The sequence below is a fragment of the Cygnus atratus genome, chromosome 1 (assembly GCF_013377495.2).
Source record: "Cygnus atratus isolate AKBS03 ecotype Queensland, Australia chromosome 1, CAtr_DNAZoo_HiC_assembly, whole genome shotgun sequence".
In the NCBI taxonomy this organism is placed as follows: Eukaryota; Metazoa; Chordata; class Aves; order Anseriformes; family Anatidae; genus Cygnus; species Cygnus atratus.
This window is the reverse complement of record NC_066362.1, coordinates 60,689,823-60,708,756: the sequence shown is the minus strand read 5'-3', so window position 1 is coordinate 60,708,756 and position 18,934 is coordinate 60,689,823. Positions and strand designations below refer to the sequence as shown.

General features: G+C 48.8%; 1 protein-coding gene across 1 annotated transcript in view; it reads right to left on the bottom strand.

Moving 5' to 3' along the window:
• Nucleotides 1-15,521, bottom strand: part of AKR1D1 (aldo-keto reductase family 1 member D1) — a 34,503-nt gene extending 18,982 nt beyond the window's left edge. Inside the window, exon 1 of the mRNA XM_035561699.2 lies at nucleotides 15,243-15,521. Within this exon, the coding sequence (XP_035417592.1) occupies nucleotides 15,243-15,335 (93 nt within the window). The 5' untranslated portion in view covers nucleotides 15,336-15,521. The remainder of the gene's footprint in view (nucleotides 1-15,242) is intronic.
• Nucleotides 15,522-18,934: the final 3,413 nt, after the last annotated feature.

Here is an 18,934-nt window from a genome sequence, read left to right as displayed (position 1 = left end):
GAAATTCAGAGTAAGCATTTTTTGTGTGTGTGTTTTCTTTCCGGAACAGCCATATTTTCCATAAGCCAATGTGGCAAGCAAAATACACACAGGCCAAACCAAGCAAAAAAGCATAAGACTGAGCACTGAAAGCATTTGCTCACTGAAATTGGGCTGAAAAACATCTCCTTGTTGCCAGAGTTTGCAATATGTGTGAGCAGAGCAGCTCTAAGCAGTGGTGGTCAAGGGCTCTCAATAACACATGGCAACACTTTTCTCCCACTTTTCATAGGCATTGCTCTGCTAAGACAGGGACATCTGATTCACTTGAAGGAAAACTGAAATAGGGTGAGTCAACCTGCTGTGCTGCTGTCTGCCAGCAGGCAAATATCAAAAAGTCAATTTTGCTATTTCCAAGTGAGAGACCAAGACCAAACTTCTCCTGTGAAGAAAACAGAAGCCAGAGACATCTGGAATGGGGACAGGATATGAAGAGAGGATGTCAAATTTGTTGGTTTTGCTGATGACAAGGAACGATAAAAAATGGGACTCGCGTCAGGTGCTGCTGGGGAGGACCACTTTCCCCACAAGGATCACTGTCCCCCTCCAAGCCTTCCTTCGGCTTGGCTTCCCAGGAGTTTCCCATAAAATTAGCAATTGCTCTTCCACCACCTGCTGAACTGGAAGGTGTGAAATTCATAGCTGCCACAGGTTGCTGCAGCCTGCAAGAACACTGGACTACTCTTCCAGGTTAATGGAAGAAAGGCTTACTGAAGACACAAGGGGGTCAATATCTCTGTCTTTAAAATCCCAGAGCTGGGGGCTGGCAGTGGGTTATTCTGGAGTAATGGGACCGCATCCCTGCCAACTTGCTCTGCTCCTCAGCATCCCATCTGGGCTGGCTGCTGTCAGACAGGACTGGGCTGGCTTCTGTTCAGATTCAGTGGAGACTTTCTACGCCAGGATGCAGTGCCTAAATGTTACTTAAAACGTAAAGCCGTTCGTGCTTGCCCTGGTTTATTACAGAGGGCCGAGAGGCAGAATGGTGCAATTTGACATGCTCAAGTAATTAGAGCAGTGACGATGCAATATTGTCTGCTTAATTAAGAGAGACAACGAAACACTTGTTTGAATGCTGCTACTTTCACTGTGGGAGCCTCCGAAGGGCATGCTCAGCCCCCAGAGGGCCCTCGCCTAGCTGTTGATAGGATGTAACGAGGATCAGGGCAGCTTTTCAGGAGCAGTCGGTGGCTAGCTTTCACTCGGGGCATGCCGGGCAGCGTGACAGGAGCGCAAGGCACGGAGCAGTGACAACATCTAACGTGTTCACTGCTCTGTCCTTGCCTGAACCTGCGAGCACAGGGTCTGAGGAAGGTGAGAGAGGAAAAGCTCTGGCACGAGCACTGAGTCTGCAGGTGCTGCTGACAGTAACCTCAGAACTCTGCCGCAGCAACGAGCTGCACGGCACTGTAGCCATCGGTGCAAGGCTTGGGCTGACCAGCAGAGCAAGGGGGGTCAGCTTAAAGCTTGTGTGAGCGCAGGTCCAAGGGATGGCTAGTTACCCAAAAGAGAAATATATTTTAAAAAGTGTGGTAAGTATTTTCTCTATGAAACCTGATTTTTCAATAACTGTGGCTTTTAGACATTTTTGTTTGATTTCTGTTACACATGTGTATGCAACCAGAACATTGTTTACAGTGACATATTACCTTAATACAGGTTTTTTAAAGTTTTTTTTTTCTTTTTTTTTCCGTTATGTTGGAAAGCCTGAAAATGGGTTAAGGACCTGATCCTAAGATTTCCTCACCTCTCTTTTGCTCTTGTCAGATGGCATCAGCACAGCTCCCAGTTGTTCCATCAAGCTGTAAACTAAACTCCGCAAAGCAAGGATTTCTGAGTTGATTACTGAGTTGCTGATTTTCTCGGTTGTCTAATTTTCTCTGACACTGGGGCCATTTGGTCAGTAAGAGAAGCAGAAGGGATAGGTAAAGAAGAGCAGAGTATCACATACCACAGAAGGGTATCACTGCAGGCTTGGCAGGAGGGTGGAACAGAGGAAAATGAGCAAGCGTGCAGCTACTTCAATTGCATTTGGCTGAATTGGCTAGTTTATGTTAGAGCTGTATGTATTTCTTAATCTTCTGCATGGGACTTATATACATCTGTACAAATAATCTTGTGAAAGACTCCTCCATCTCAAGGATTAAAGGATTAATCTTATTCTTTAGGGGCTGGAGGAGTTTTTTTTTTTTTTTTTTGATCATGCCTTGATTACTAAGGGCTGGAGATAGGTTTGTATTAAATACAAATGTTTTCAATGTGCCAGTTCATTTCATCTGATGCGGTATATTAGCTCTGACAGATTCTAGTTTAAGGTGTTTCAGATGAAAATGCAAGGGAACCTAGGGAATGGTTTTTGGAAAATGCCTTTATTGAACCCTCCAAGCTGAAGGCCTGGGACATCTGTGAGTCTGGAAACTTTATACTGTATGTTTATTTTCATTCTGATGGAGAAACTATCATCTCTAGCATTTCACATCTCTAATCCTTCCAAAGCCTGCAGTAATGGGCTGTGGTAAACTGCGCTGATGAGTTGCACAGGCTAGTTATCTTGTGGTTTATGCCACTTTTTAGAAGTGCTGCCTTAAGTGTCGTATCTTATTCCATTGTTTTTGACAGACCGTATTAAAGCAGGATGACTCAGATCATGACCACGGCTCATCTGTCTTTCCAGCGGAGAAGGCGCAAGCCTGGATCTCTCCCCTCTACTCACCTGCTTAGCCTGAGACTTTTCAATTTTCAGTCTTTCATGGAGTAAAGGGAGTAGGGGCTGGGCAGTGGCTCACCTCTACCAGGGCAGCCAGACCTCGGCAGCCTCACTGCGGGCTGTATACCTACAGGTGGTGGTGCATCCCACCAGCAAGAATGGTTGCCCATGCTGTCTGTTCTCTTCAGGCAGGCCTCCACATGTTCTCACACCATTTCCCAAGTAAATGGGGATTAGGCTTTGAGCAGTACGAATGCCTGACGAGGTACTGAAATGTCTCGGCGCTATAAACCTTTGCGCTTTGTCAGTAGTCATTCAGGAGGCTTTGGCCTTAAGACAAATCTTTACTTCTTTATTACATTTTATTTAGCCGTAGATAAGAGGTGTGCTTGATCCTTAGCTGTAATTAATGTTTCAGTTTCTAATCAGTGTGCCCTGCAACCGTGCTACTTTGGTCAAGGGCTGTTATTTTAGAACTGGAATTTTATAACCACTTGTACACTGTAAGCCAGATTTTATCTGCAGTGCTGTTACATTCAGTGACTGTGTGCCAGAAAAGTATTACATTTATTACAACTATTCTGATGAAAGAAAAACTGGTCAGTTAACTAGAACCATTTGCTCTTTCACTAAGAACACTTTTAATAGCATCTAAGTTATTTTTAAGATCATACAGGTTAAAGAAACAACTCACAGCTTTTTCCCCTTTATCAGTCAATAGCCTGTAAACCTACTGATTCACTGGCACACGTGACAGATTAAACCAGCAATCACTTCCTTCATGTTCTATGGTAAATATAATCTGGCAGAAGGATGCGGGGAGCAGGCTCAGATCTGCACCTTCACTGAAAGAAAGGAAGAAGCAATTTGGCCCCTTCTCCGTAGATGAAGTAGCCAACTGGCCAGTTACCACATTTTATGAGTCTGAAAAAGCAATGTGCTTCATCAGTTCTGCCTGTCTGAAAGGGTATGCTCTCTTTTCCTCTGAGACCATCAAATTTTTTTTTAATGTTTATTCCAGACACCTTCCATCACATCCCATTTTGTCAGAAATTATTCTCCCTACCACAGAAAATGTACAGCTTCAGTTTTACTCAGGATTGCACACGATCAAGCCACAGGAGAATACATTTTTTTTTTTTTTTTTTGTGCAGGCATACCCACAAATTTTTATGTTGCCTCTCAAGTAGGACAGTATTTGCTTAGCAGTGTTTGGGGTAGTCCAACACATTACTGCAATTTAGTGTTGCATTTCAGCTTCCTGCCAGTCTTTCTGCTTTTTCTGTAGCATCCTTTTCTGGTCAGCAATTTCTATCTACTTTTTAGCTGATACAGAGGGATTACGGCTACCTCCAAAGACGAAGCTAACAGGACATCAGTGGTAGATAGCAATCTTGCAAGACCACATGAACAGCTCCCATGGGCAGTGCTTTTCAATGTCTTAACACCAGTATTGTCATTTTTTCTGTACTGGCGCATACGGTAAACAGTCTGACAGGCTCCCACGTGCTGCTCTGCCTCATTTCATTCACGCAGATTTAGAGTTGCCCCCGCCTTAGCAGCTCATGGGAGCTGAAGAAGCAACACTTGATGGGATGAGCCGTTTACCTTAGCTCTGAGCACCTCACCTGGGCAGTGAGTGGTATCCAGTCCCCCCTCTGGGACTGGTGATCCTGGGAGGAAGAACTTGAGGTGTTGGGAAAGACAGGGCCAACTCCTGGAAAAAATCTGACTCGAGCTGCAGCTGAATTACACAAGGGATCCAAACTGTGGGCTAAGCGCTCCAGTGCTAACCTATAATTTAAGATGTGGAGCTGCTGTTTAGGAATCTTAGTCAGCTAAATACAGGAAGGAGAAAGTAGGTACATTCCTGGGCTCAGCGCCTCTGTTGCCAGAGCTCGGCACTCACACACAGATTCTTATGCAAGTTTCTAGAAGCCCAATTGCTTATTTCCATTTGCCTGTTTTCCGGAAAAACTGGCAAAGAGGACTGGCTTAAGATGTCAGGAGCAGAGCATAGAAAACGTGTACTGAAGACATTACAGGAAAGTGCAGGTTGAGTTTACAAAGCCAGAGGATATAAGCTGCACAAGGGTACATTCTTAGAATTGTTTAATCTTGTAAAGGAGAAGCTGTACCGTACACCTCTTTCTTGGAAAACGCAACCACCAGCACATCTCTCTCTCTTGTACACAGGAAAATCTGGCTTTCCTCCCCCGGAAGTATTGGCAGCCACCATCCGGGAAGCAAAACCTGGAGAAGGGATCTCTGCAAAAGCAGGTAGAGCTGAGGTCGGCGCGGCAGGGAGCAGAGCAAGGGGCTGCTATGCTGGCCTGGGGCTATGTTCCATAGCACTGCACTTCGTTAGAAAGTGGAGGATGACAAATGCACCCACAGTAGATGCAGTGAATGGCGATGCTCTCTGCCTCAGGTCGTGCTGCAAATGAGCGTGGACAAGGGTTGCCTTTTTGTCTCGTGTGAAGTCCCATCAGTGGTCCGAAGCCTGAGGCCTGACTGCCTGAACCGCAGCAACCTAGATTGCATAACTGCAGATTTAGCATTTCTAGAATTCCTGTGACACTGTTATTCTAGGATTTAGCCAAAGCTGTGTTCAGGAAAGCCTTATTATTGTAGCTGGCAGAGGCTGCTGGAGTTTTTCTTACCACTTGATTGCAGAATCCTCAGCTTGAGGATCGCTGCAAGCTTTCACTTAAGGCAAGCCTAAGCAAAAGGTCTGCTATGGCCCAATTTTAAGCAGCTAGAGGATTAAAGCAAATGAAGAAAATGATGTGCTTGCTGGCGTCCCATGCTCGCAGTGCCAGTGGGGTGTACTGGGACAGTTTCCTGTAGAGCTGGAGCACACAATATCCAGCCCTAGAAAGCACACATCTAACTGAAAGGGTGGATGCTAAACATCCTTCAAACAAGAAATGTGATCCCAGGGATGTGTGAGGTACTAGGGGAGGATGAAGCACCAGCTTGTGCAATAGCAGAGGAGAAAGCAAAGATTGCCAGTAGCTCCTCCACTTCATTCCCTAGAGTTAATGGGGAGAGGTTTCTGGCACCAGTTGGCAGAAATGTTTATGAAGGCAGATGTAAAGCTTGGGGAATTCCACCACCTAGTTAGCTGAACCAACAGAAGTTGGCTTTGATGAAGCTTAAAGAGGCATTTTCTGCACAGCGTTTTCAAGTTTTGACAAACGTGGCCTCCTGGGTCAACCGAAGACGCAGCCCAGATGTTCTCTTCCTGCATGAGCTGTAAGAACATGCTTACGCTGTTCCTCAGGGAACCGCACGGAACCAGGGACACATGGGAGTGCGCGGCCACGTTTAGCGTATGGAGTCACTCAGGGACGTTTCAGAAAATGGAGCAGGTTTGCCTAGAAAATTGGGCTCTAAGTGTTCTTGCCAAAAAGTGTATCTTTCAGTCATGTTAATTCAGATGACTCACTTGTAGGGGTTCAGTTTTTCCACTCTCTTCAACAGTGCTGGCGATTCCCTGTCTCCACTTCTGTAAAGCAGTCTGCAGAACTTTTGTTTACGTAGAAGGGCTTTCCCTATGGCTCTTGGGCAGGGTTAAAAATCCAGCATCTTTACAAAGCCAGAGAAAGAGAAAAAGTAATCTTTTTTTGGTCAATATTTGGGCTGCATATTCTTGCATTGGTAACAGCTAGCTTTGTAGTTTTTGGAAGAGGGATGTATTGAAACAGCTCGTGCTCATCACTGCCGTGCACAGCTATGGAACGGAAAAGGTTTGCTTCCTGTTTGGTTACTTTTCAAACAAGAATCCTTAAAACTGTTTTTGGGTAGTGCTACCGTCCTTAAAAGCTTATCTGGATTAACCTTCTGTTAGTTTTGCATCTGGACTGATTAAATGCAGTTCCACCCTCTGTCACAGCCACTCATCTAGCTCCAGTGGGTGATGTTAGCATCTGATATCCACCATCCAAGAGCCATACCAGCTCCCAGCCAAAGCTGTCATCTCCTAAATGTCGCCCTGCTCTGGGAACTTCTCCCCTTGGAGCGCTCCGGCGGCATCCAAGCCCGCGTGTGTCAGTGCTGCCTCCGGGAGCCAAGTGAAGCCGTGCCAGGTTGGCTGCAAGAGCCAGCCCCTCCGCTTGGATTACACAGGCATCGCTGCACCGGGGCCAGGCGATTATCTAGCTGTCAACGCCTTCATCAGCCCAGGTCATCCACCCTGCAGAAGGGGGATATACATCTCTTGGTCCTGTAGTTTAGGGAATATTCAGGTTTGGGGGTGTGGGCTAAGTCACTCTGACTTACCAGTGATTCCATCTGCTCATCAGGGCAAACTAAGAAATCTACCATTTCCTGCAACTACCAATTTTGTGGCCACTTTGCTCCATAGGTTGATGAACTTTGTAGATAGAAAGTTAGTCTTTCATTTGCCCTCTTCCTTGAGACTAGGCCCATCCCCATCAGGCATTTTACATGTTGACCATTTCAGTGAATGAAGCTTTTAATCTGCCACATATGATTAGACACTAATCGTGTTCAGAGCTGGAAACACCACAGAAGCCACTGGCACGAAGCAGAGATTAGTCATACTATCAGTTTGTTTTCTTGTAAGCTACGGGATTCATAGAAATGAAGAACCATGGAGATTTCAGCAGAGAAGATAGAGAGAGGTAAACAGGCATTTCTGTGAATTCAGCACTGTCTTAGAGCCAATAAAATAGGGCTTTGTGCAAATAAGACTCATAAAAACACAGCTTACATTGTTAAGAAAGTTATGTGCAAGAATCTTTTCTCCAGCTTGACAGAGGGTGATAAGTCATTTTGTCAAATCCAACTTTACCAGTAAACGGAGAGTTCTTGCGCAAAAGGTAGGAGCTTTTGAGCTTGCCAAGTATCAGAAAAAAAAAAAAGGCTGCCTTTTCTGATTAACAGGTCCTTTTTTTTAATATATAATTAGATGACTTAATTTTTCTTTCTTAATGAGTTAGAGATGCGATCTTGCATTTATGCAAGCCAAAACTGTTCCATTGTATAACATGAGATTACAGGGAGTTAGCAGGAACTGAGGCGTCAAGAGGTGGTTGCAGGCAGGGGGAGGAGAGGTCACGGCTGAGAAGGCATTGAAGCCAGAGGAGTGTAGAAAGACTGTTCCAGCTGCAGAGCAGGAAAGTTGTATGGCACAGTGGAAAAGGCTCTGATTATTTGCAAGATAAATGAACTCTGCTCTTCGCTGGTGGCAAATATGCCATTAAAACATATATGATAGGGGAATATAAAATGTGTCATGCAACTTTAAGATTTTTAGCAAAAGTCAGTGATGAAAGCAGGATTTGTTTCAAAACCATTTGATTTTTTTTGCATTTTTCTACTTAGTACCCTCATTTATTTGTGATGAGAAGGACAGCCCATGAAAGCAGTACCTGAAGCGTTTGTCGCTCATGCTCTGGCATGCTCACCACCTCCGTAGCAAAAAGCAGAGATGGATTAAGGCGGTAACACAGCCCAGAGTCACTGCAGTTTCTTGAAGCCTCGCACAGACTCCTTCTCCTGTCACTTCTTACTTACGGGGCTTTTGATTGTGTTTCCAAACCATTGGCTGCTCTCCTGCCCAAGAGCCACGTTGTTCTGCTGCCTGCTAAAAGCTGGCGCCTGCTGCTGCCTCATCCCAGCATCTGGGGACCAAATACTAAGAAATCCTGCCTTCATCCACTCTTGGCAACCAGGCCTTGCCAGTAACTGTGACTTAGTTGAGGAATAAGGAGTAAAATCTGAGAGATTAAGCAATGAGGGCATCACTGCCCATAACCGAAGGCGAGGTGTGCCACTTGCACGCTGCAAGCAGAACGGCTGGGGTATGGTCTAGTCCTGCGAGCGGGAAACCAACTGAGTCATAACTTTGATCTGGCTACAGAGGCATAGTTTGGGGGTAAATATTGTTCAGCCTGAAGGCTAGGCCAATGGTTTATTCATAGGCAGGCAAAGAGCCGTCTTGGACGTATAGCAGCTCAGGCACAGCTTTCTCCCTGGGCTGTTGTAATGTGCCTCCTTTCCTCCCACCCTTGCTTCACGTGTGCAGGTCTCAGCTCGGGAGTGTGGCTTGAGGATGTCCTCAGAGACCCTGAGAGACACCTCAGAAGTCCTGGCCCTGAGAGGCAGCATGTTGCTGTGTGCTCTGCTGCTCCCAAGTGTTCCCCAGGGATAAGGTTGATTAATACCCACGGGGAAATGCTGCTGCTCAGAAAGCAAAGGGCTTGAGAAAGCCAGCAGTGGTCACCAGTGGGCACTGTAAAGGGGCACAATGCCCTGTGGAAATGCTGCTAGGGAGATATGGCCCCACAATTTTATTTTATTTTTTAAAGTTTTCTTCTGGGAACTTATTTTACTACTTAAGTTCAGGGCATGAATATGAGGCTTCATAGCCAAGTATGTCAGCTGACTCCCCCACAGCTCTTTTCAAATTGGATTCCAGATACCTTTTTTAAGGCTAAAAAAAGGCAAAATGTATCGCTGGCCTACATCTGTGGTGATTTTGTGCAGGTTCATTACAGAGCTAACTTCATACTCCAGGTACTCTCTGAGTTCACAGACATGATTGTGTTACTGTTCATGTCAATAGGACTGCGGGTTTTTTTATATATTTATATATATATAAAAAATATATATATATAAATAAATATATATATTATATATTTATATATATATTTATTATAGTGTGCTGTGGGAAGTAAACTAAGGCTGTAAGGACACGGTGCATGTTACGGCAATTCCTGCTTGCTTCTGCCTCTATTACGTCTTTCAAGTAAAATCTTGTAGCAGAGTGGGAGGTTTGCCTTGGGATGAAGAAGAAAGTTTGGATTTGGAGAAGGAGAAATTAATAGCAAAGAGATCAGGAAGTGGAAGCCTTTAAGCTTCAACCCCAACTGCAGAGATCTCGGGTATTGCTCCTGCCTGGGACTTTCAACACCCAATCCATTTCATGGATTTGGTTCAAGCCAGGTGACTTTCTTTACAAGTCACTTGCTATCATTGCTGTCTCCATCCGATCATGTTTCAGAAGCTGCTGATGGCCAGGAGGAAAACAAAGAGAATTGAATCCTGTGTAACCCCCCCTGCCTGCAGCTTAGGGATCCAGATCTCACCATGGGGATAAGTTAACAGATACCTCTCTTTACTTCAAGGTAGCCTACAGCCAGCCCCAGCGAAGGGCAGCCTGCAGCAGAGATGCAGCCCACACCATTAGGGCTGATTGAAATAATTTGTGCATGCACCCTTGTGCGAGGAACATTTTTGGCATAAAATCTCCTAAGAGAGCACTAGGGGCTGCTGGGACTATGCAGCAAAAATTTACTCTGTTCAGCTTCTAGCTTGGGTGTAAAAAGTAATTCAGAGTGCCAAAACAGTGTTCTTACTTATCCAAAAAAGACTTCACTTGGTCACTCAGATCGGATGTGGGAGCCCTGGATGAACTTTTCCTTTCCCTGATTCAAACCAGCCAACCCTTTTTAAGCAAAACCCAGGCTCGCACTCACGAGGGTGACTTTGTGGCAGTTACGGGTTCAGGCATGGGTCTCTCCTGCCTGGCGAGAAATCACCACGCAGAGCTCTTCTGCAGCCAGAGCCACCGGGCTGTGGGATGGGTGCTCCTCCCACTCCAATGTGTGCGTGGTTCTTCTTGCCCCCCTCAAGCTACCACATACCCCACAATCACGTTATTTCCCTGGGCTGCATGATATGAATCTGACCCCCGGAGGCAGAGGGGAGGACTGAATCTGGTTTCCCACCGCCCAAGTGGGTTCCCTAACCAGCGGGCTATTCGGGGTAAGGCAACTGCTCCCTCCAACTGCTTTAATAATCCTTTGATTCCTCAGCTTGTACTGCCAGTGCCCAAAATGAAATGCTTTGCCATTTGTTTTGCCTGAAACTGTTCCACAAAACTGCTTCCAATTTATGAATGGATTTGGCTACCTCAGAACCTCATTTTTAGCAGAGTCACAACTTGCCAAAAGCCCTCACCCAGTGCTATTCTTGAGCGCTTTGCCCAATCTTATGTTTCAGAAGCGGTGCCTGTGTACAGTGTGGTTGCTACAACCTTCCCTCCGAGCCCTCTCCTCCCTCAGTCAAAACAGGAAGGCAGGAGAGGATGTGCGGCCAAGGCCCCTTGACCTTCCAGGGAGACAGCAAGTATTTATGTGGAGGCACTGGGCTGGTGATCTTAGCCGCGTTGACAGGGATGAGTTATGAAGTGAAGCGGGCGTAAGTGCAGTTTTAACGAGGCGTAGGATTTCCAGGATTTAGGAGCGCTTTTAGCACCTTTCCCCTCTGAGCCTGCTCATCCCCATGCCCCGTCCACTGCCTGCCAGGTGTGGGTACCAGTCACTGGTGGCACTGGGAACCAAGCCCTCTGATCCAGTTCTGCACTTGCACCGGGCGATGCTACAGGCTCAACGAGGGGGCTGTCCTCCTCCATCCTCCCCTCCCACCCCCCTGGGGCTGCCTTCTCCCTCCTTCCTCCCCGAGGTGTTCAATACCCCGAAGAATAGGGTCAGCGGCCTGGGGGCCCTCGGGGAGGGAAAGCTGGATGTGCAGCCTTGGCAGAGCCGCTCCTGCACGCACGGGGCTTTGCCAGGAGGATCCGCGCAGCCAGAGAGAGGCAGAATTGGCCTCAAATTTTAAAGCTGTCTGGAGGGCCTTGATAGTCCAGACTCCCTGCTCCTGCTGTGGTTCCCACCCAAATCCATGAAGGGAAGGGACACTGGGGAGAAGGGAAGAGGGAAAAGGAGAAGGAGACAGCAACTGAGATTTTCAATGTTTTGCTTGAGTCCATCCTTGCTAGGATGGAGAGGCGAATTTATGGCAGGCAAGATTTTACTTGTTTCCTTCCCTGTGCAAGGAGAGCACAAAATCAGCTTCAGTGCACTGGCATCTGCACCAAAAAGCAAACTAAGCTTTTTGGTAATACAGCTATTAGCATTCCGTGAAAATAAGAATAGGAAACACCACTTATAGCAGCAAAAATGTCTTCTAATAACTTTTTTAACAATCAGTCCAAATTTATCACTAATTCTATGACCCAGTGAAGATTCCTTTCTTCCTGGAGGGAGATGAGCTGATAACAAGTGGATTCATTGCATTTTCCTGCTGTGCTAGGAGAATAAAACAAAAACTCCCAACATTGCACTATCAGTGTTGTTAGTCTCGAGTAATTAGTTCAACCTGTACCCAGCCAGAAGAGCAGCTCTCCTTTCAGTGCAGGGAAAAAACTTTCAAAAAAGCAAAGTAACCTGATTGTCAGACAGACCTCTTCCCCAGTAGCCAGCTCTGCTCCAGCTGAGTGATGCGCTTCATTGAGTCAGTAAGCTCATGCACGAGACCAAGCTTCAGTCAACAGATTTTATTTTTCTGTTTGATGTTTCACAACTGCACAAGCAGGACTTATCTTCTGAAGTAGTCTTTAGGAGAACAATTAAGTTATTTAAGACAAGCTGCTGACACATTTCAATTCTGAACGCGCTGCTGTGCAGTTTACCCAGACAAAGCCCGAAACATGAAAGCTGGCCTCCTGCCTCTGTTTCCTTGTAACCAGCCATTGGAGGAACAGCTTTCCCCGCTCCGTGGCTAGCTAGATATGCCTGGTTTGCTTAACCAGCGGGCGCATTCCTGCACTTCAGGAAGAACGCTCCGGGCTCATTACGAGCTACTGGGCTACAGCGCCAGATTGAGAAAACAGATTTGTTTTGGGCAAGCTGCTCTGACACGGAGGTGTCAGGGTGAATAACCTTTGAAAAAAAAGTCTGCCTCCAAGAGCAAGATGAATAATCTGACAAGTGAGCGGCTCTGCGTTTCATATCAAAGCACGAAATGGCTACATGTCGCGGAGATCTGACTCATGAGCAGAAATAGCGTGCTCGGGACGGCTGGCACAGTGACTTCCACCAGCTGCCTGCCCCCACCACTGGCAAACGGGTGGCTCAGATGCTGCTTCTTAAACAATTCAGCCACAAAAGGCTACAGCTAACCATTTTAAGAGAAACATGTCAGTGCTAGTTTATAGCCTTGCTCGCTAAGGTAAACCTTGAAACTGTCCCTCGTTGCCACAATCCCTTTCAACTCTCTAGGCAAGAGGAACAGGATGGAAACCTTGCCAGGCATCCCGGCGGAAGGTGTGCCAGGCACAAGTCAGCACTCAGCAGAGCAGCTTGTCCCAGCTCAGCCACACTTCGTGCCATGGCAAGACATTGACAGAAGCCCCCCGTCCTCCCATTGGCAAAGCAGCCTTTTTGGGATGGACAGGCTTTAAGCCGTGACCCATTTAAATGCCCTGCCCCATCACCAACCAGCAGCTGCAAACAATCCTGCAACAAATCCAGCAGTGCCCTGCTACCACGTTTCCCCAGCTGCCCTCCCTGGCACATTCCCCGACTCAAACACACCGTCCTAATCCTAGCATAGGGCTGCAGCATCTCCGGATCAACACCTGGTGTTTCACCTGGTCTCCTGAGAAAATGAGACTTTTGCAAGCGACTTATCAGTGCTTTACTACCTCTCCTCAGCTCCTCCTCCCACTCACAACTTTCTAATGTGTTTATCATGTGCAAGGGAGACAGCTCAGAGAATCAAACTCCTACAGATGTGGGGGGGGGAGTGTGAATGGGTGGCTGGGACACGCACCCATCCCCACAGAGGGTGTCCTTACACAGCGGCTGCAATTGCTCTAAATTGGGGTTGCCATAGCAAAGTCCTGTCTGCATTGTCCTGTCTTCCCCTTTCCTCACCACAAAACAAAGGAGGCACACGCAGAAAGCCAATTCCCAGGGGCTGATTCGGCTGGAAACCACCAGCACCTAAAAATGATTGATGACTGCTGGATGAGCTCCATGGGGAGGGCTCGCCATTGCCCTGACCCACAGGCGGGCAAAGGAGGACATGGGATTTTGCAGGGCCAGGGCAGAAGGGGTGGGACTGTGGCCACGGTGCTTTCAGGACATCCGACCTTCTGCGGAGTGAACTCTTAGCAGGGTTACTCTTAGCCGAGAAGGCTGCCCCTGGATGGGGAATCCCATCGCCTCCCCACTGGGCTCAGGCAGATTCCTGCCGCTCCGAGCAGCCTGCTTTAGCTAAATAATGCCACAGCTTGCCCAGGCTGCGGGTGGGAAGCACAGTGAGGCTGGGCCACCCCTTCGCCAGCAACCCGCGGGTTGGGGGCACAGCAGGCAGAACTGCAAAGACCGCTCCAAGTTTATTCAGAACTGTTTTGTCACTGAATTATGCAATCTTCGGCTGTGGTACGTTAAAGCTCCTGTTAGGGAACTTAATTTTGTTTCGCTAACCCTTATTCAAGGAACATCACTAGCTAAAAATATCTCCAGAAACTCTAGTGATGTGGGGGACGGTGCCCAGCCTCTGAAATTGCAGATTCCCACTGATTCTCCCTGTGTGAACTGGCGCTGCTAACCAAGGAAACTGGCAGCTCTGGGGGTTTCTTACACCCCTTCTGTATCACTCATACACTGCCTGCAGCAGCCTTTCTTGAGGGTCTTCTTTGACATTGTTATTAATATGCCACATTTAGCGGTTGGTAAATGGCTTTAATCAGGAATTTTCTTAAAAAAGGTATTTTTAAATACCTCGTGGTATGCGGAGTCATGCATACAACATTGCATCTCAACTCTGATACTATTACACAAGAAGGGGGCTGGCGATGGGCTCTCTCTTTCGCTTCCCTACAAACAAAAAAGAACTGCTGCAAGATCAGTCCGCTTAGGAGAGTGAAAGGTAGCTGCTAGGGAGTTGCCTCCGTGCTCCCAGGTGCGCGGAGGGAAGAAGCATCAGGTGTGCTTCCACGGCCTCGACGCGGCCGAAAAGTGCCACAGTTAGCTGGGATGCCTGCCCGGGACGCACAAAACCGAGGGATGCAGAGTATTTGAGAGTGGTTTGGCCGCTGGCAGTCAGCTGTGGGAGCCGCAGGAATCAGGATGCAGGAATTTGGGTCTTTGTTTCAGGAACATTCCTTGGAAAGTGGCGGGGCCAGCTGCGAGACGGTCCGAAATCCCTCGTCTTATCAACGCCGGGGGCAGCGGGGCCAGCCCGGGGGAGCCGAAACACGGCGCCCCCGCCCGGGGAGGGGGCTAGGGGACCTCCTACGGGGACGCGGTGCTCTCCGGGGGCTGCTCCCCTCCCGCTGCCCGCGGCACCCCCGGGGGTCCCCGGCCCCCAGCCCCTTCCCCGTGCGCCCCCAAGCGCGGAGCTCGGCGGTGGTGCGGGAGGCGAGACGCGCAGCGCAAGAATTTTGGGATCGGCGGGATTTTGGGATATTTCCCCCCTTCTTCCCACCTTTCCTCCTCTGCGCGCTGCCGGTACTCTTAAGGAGAAGTCGGGTTTTTCCTTTTTTTTTTTTTTTTTTTTTCCCCTTTTCTTTAAAGTTTGCGCGGAGAGGAGCAAAAAGCAAGTCGGGCGCGGGAGGGAGGAGGGGAAAGGACCAGGAGGGCAGCTCCCCACCTGCCCCGGGACCCGAACTTACTTTCTGGGGGTCGGCGTAGGTGCCCAGCCCCAGCAGCGGGATGCTGTTCCCGTCGCTCAGCGGGACGCGGTGGCTCTCGGCCGTCAGGTTCATCGTGCCGCCAGGTAGGGCTGCCTCCGCACGGCCGGGCGGTGCCGCTCCGCAGCCAGCCGCCTGCGCCCCGACCCACCTCCGGGGGCCGAGCTCCGAAGTGGCCGCTGCTGCCGGCCGGGAGAAGCCTTTTTGGGGGGCTGAGCCACCACGTGTGCCCGCCGCGGCCCCGCACCGCGCCCCGCCGCGCACCGCCCCGCGCCCCGCCCCGGCTCCGCGGACACCGGCGGCCCCCGCGCACCGCCCCGGCTCGGCAGGGCTCGGCACGGCACGGCTCGGCTCGGCTCGGCCCCCACCGGGTCGCGCCGGGCACCGGCTGCTCCGTGGGAAACTCGGGGCGCGCCGCTGAGCGCGCAGCCGCCCGCGCCCAAGGGGGTCGGGGGCTCCCCGGGGCTTCCCTGGCTTTGGGAACGCGGGTTTTGGAAGTTTTCCTGCGGAGGGGTGAAAGGGTTTTAAAAGGAATGGGGCTTGCTTGGTGTCTGCCCCGGGTGGGGGCACCCCTTCTGTCCGCAGGTTGGCGACCGGTGTTTTAGGGGCAGGGAGGAATGAAGAAAATCCCAGCCAGGAGCGTGGTGAATTGTTCCCCTGCCTCAGTGTGAGTCCCGAATTACAGTTCCTCGCAGTCTAGCTCTGCACCACGGTGGAAAAAATGCATGCGTTTCCTATTGCTGCTATCCCTGAAGGGGACAATGCTCCTTGTGAAATCCAACCCACAGCTCTTGCTGTCCTTTCCGACTCTCTCAGTCCACCCGCGGCTAAGCTTTTACTCCGCGCTGCAAAGATGTTCCCTGGCCTGAGCCAGCTACATTGTGTCCTGCAGCTGTGCTGTGCTGAGCTCTCCCTATCTCGTTTTGAAATGTATGGCCTTCCATATCTTCCTAGTTCTACCTGAAGGTAAGCCCTCAGAGAAGGTTATTCCTTGGCCATAGCAATGTCCTTCTCCTGGGAGGTTATTTTCACTCTTGTAATACCACAGCTAGCTTTCTGTGCGTGTCAGTAGTTCAGCAAGTCTGCAATTCAAGGAGTGGTTCATGGATCCATCACATAAGCTATCTTCACAGGGTTCTTGAAATCAATAGGTAGGTGCTAGTTTGCATTTGGGGAAAAGGTAGTGGCTGTTAAGGCTGAGGATCTGCCTGAAGAACACCCTGCCAAGAGAGCCTTTTACATCAGCGTTACGGGTTGGACACCTTCAAGGGTCTCCGGTGGAGACTGAAAAATTGCGGCTTTTGCTGGTAGGAACCTGCCAAGCAGCTTATGACTAAGTGCAAACCCACTAGATCTCTGCTAGATAGCATGTGCAGTGCTGCAGGACAAGGATAGCACGCCGTGGTGTAAAGTGCTCCTTGGGAAGTGAACTGAGGCCAAGGCTTTTCTGACCACCTGCACAACGTACTGCAAAGATCTAGCTGTAAGGTGGCTAAGTTATCATCTCGGGGAGCAAAGCTGGGACAAACTACAGCCTGGATGTGGGCACTGTAGGCAGCTTGGACCTGCTGAACCCCGTCCCACGTTATCGTGAGCTGCGGATGCCTGGGAGCGCAGGGGGTCTCACGGGATAGGGAGGAAGGGAACCCAGTGACCTCCTCCATGCCTCCCCAGCGTAACTGGCTGCAATTTGCTTGTTTCAGGAGCAGCTCTTATCTCCTCCCTCCATGCCAGCCATGCGCAAGTGTACTCTGTGTCTTTGTGGGAGGACAAGTCGATGCCAGTGCGTGGAACAGCCTGACGCAGCTCTTAGCTATAGACCTGCTTCTGCCCTGTTTCCAGCAGAGAACAGCATGGAGTGAGATGGAAGTGGTGTGAGCAGAGAAGTGTGAGGTGGCAGAGGACATTCGGGGGCACCTGCATCTCCAGTCTACAACTGGTATCCTGTGAAGAGGCCCCGCTGCCCCGTGGCTGGTTCCTATCCCTGAGCTCCCACTCTCCAAGCCCACCCCAGCACTTTTCCAATCGTTCCCCCTAACCCAGCAGTTTGTGGGGGATTTATGGCACTGCTCACTCATTTGCCCTGGGGTCGGGGCACAAGCAGCTGGATCCATTGCTCCAGCATCAGAGCTCTGCATGCTCTGAGCTCTGCGTGACCCCAAACTAAGCACAACGTGGCTGTGCCTGCGGTGCCTGTCCTGGGTACATGAAAAAGCACAAGGAGCCCCAACAACTGAGAAAGGGGGGCTGATGGACTTGCCGTAATTCACAGAAAAGGGAGCTGGGGCAGGAGAACAACTCCAGCTTCTAGGAATGGTCAGGAAAAGCGGTCTGCCAGGAGAGCCCGGCAGCCCCAGGGCCCCCTGCGCTGCGAGCCCCCGGCACTCGGTGCGGTGGGGGTTTCCGGCAGCCCCCGGGCAGCAGGCATCAGCTGTCTCTCTTCTGGTTCACTGTGAGCCTGGTCCTTGTAAAATTCAGCCCATGTGCTGGTTGGAGAAATCGCAGCGAGGTTTATGAGTCCTCCCCCAGCCCTAGCCAATAGCGAGTAGCGTGAACGCTTTTACACATGCAACTTCTTAATTCCCATCGCAGCTCCGGCTCCCTGCCCTACTGTTTTAATGCCTGCACAGATCTTATAATAAAACCCGGGAAACAGATAGGAAAATATTTTTTTTCCCTATTTATGTCTGAGTTACTAGCTCGAAATAGCTTTGTTTCACAAAATCTAGAAGTACTGGTGGATTTTAGCTTGATGATGAGTATCCTTTAAAGAACAAAGGAAGCTGAACAATGCAGTCCAGAATCCTTTGGATATAATTCTCATTAGTAGCAATTAATGCTAGCTGATCAGGGAAGTATAGTTCTCAGCTTCAGAGCTTAAATGACTTAACCAGATTTTTTACGAGGACACTGTATCTAGCAACTCCAACTGAAAAACAATGCAAGTTTCTGGAGGCAAAGCTTTGGCTGCTGGTTGTTGTTGATCAGCAACTATTCAGGAGCTTTTATAAAATGCAGATGTGATCTTAGCTCTTTCTCTAGGAAACAAAAACAATGAGGTTTCAGCCTGGCTTTAGGAGCAAGTAATGAGAATTACCATCCTATCGGCACAAGTCCGCAGCCTCTAGCAAGGCTTGTAAAGCACACAGAAACACCTTAAAAAAGCAACTAAGGTATATTCATGATTCCTGGATTGATGGTGCAGTTTTATAGCTCCATTAGTCATCTCAGACCAGTAAAGAACAGGGTTTTGAAAAGCAGCAGCTTATACTTTAATGGTTTTGTTCCCATGTATATGCACACAACAGGTAGTAATTTCATACAAGATCTTAAAGGAAAAGTGGATTAGACAGCTGAAGTTTCTTCCTGTTAAAAATAGCAGAAATCTCAGCTAAAGAAAGTGCTTAATGGCCCCCTTAGCCGAACAAAGTTTGTCAGCAGTCTTTTAAAGGAAAGAGATCACCCCTTTTCTCATTTTGCATTGAATTGCTGAATATCCCAGGAACAGGAGAAAATGTGTTGTGGCCTTTAAATACAGCCTCCCTGGATTTCGGAAGATAAAAGACGGGAATGAGAAAGAATTGTTGACTGGAAAGGATGGGCATTTAGGTTTCGTGTTTTTCCTGAGATTTGTGGGTTGCCGGTCCTTTTTCTTTTTTTAGCAAGCTGATGTT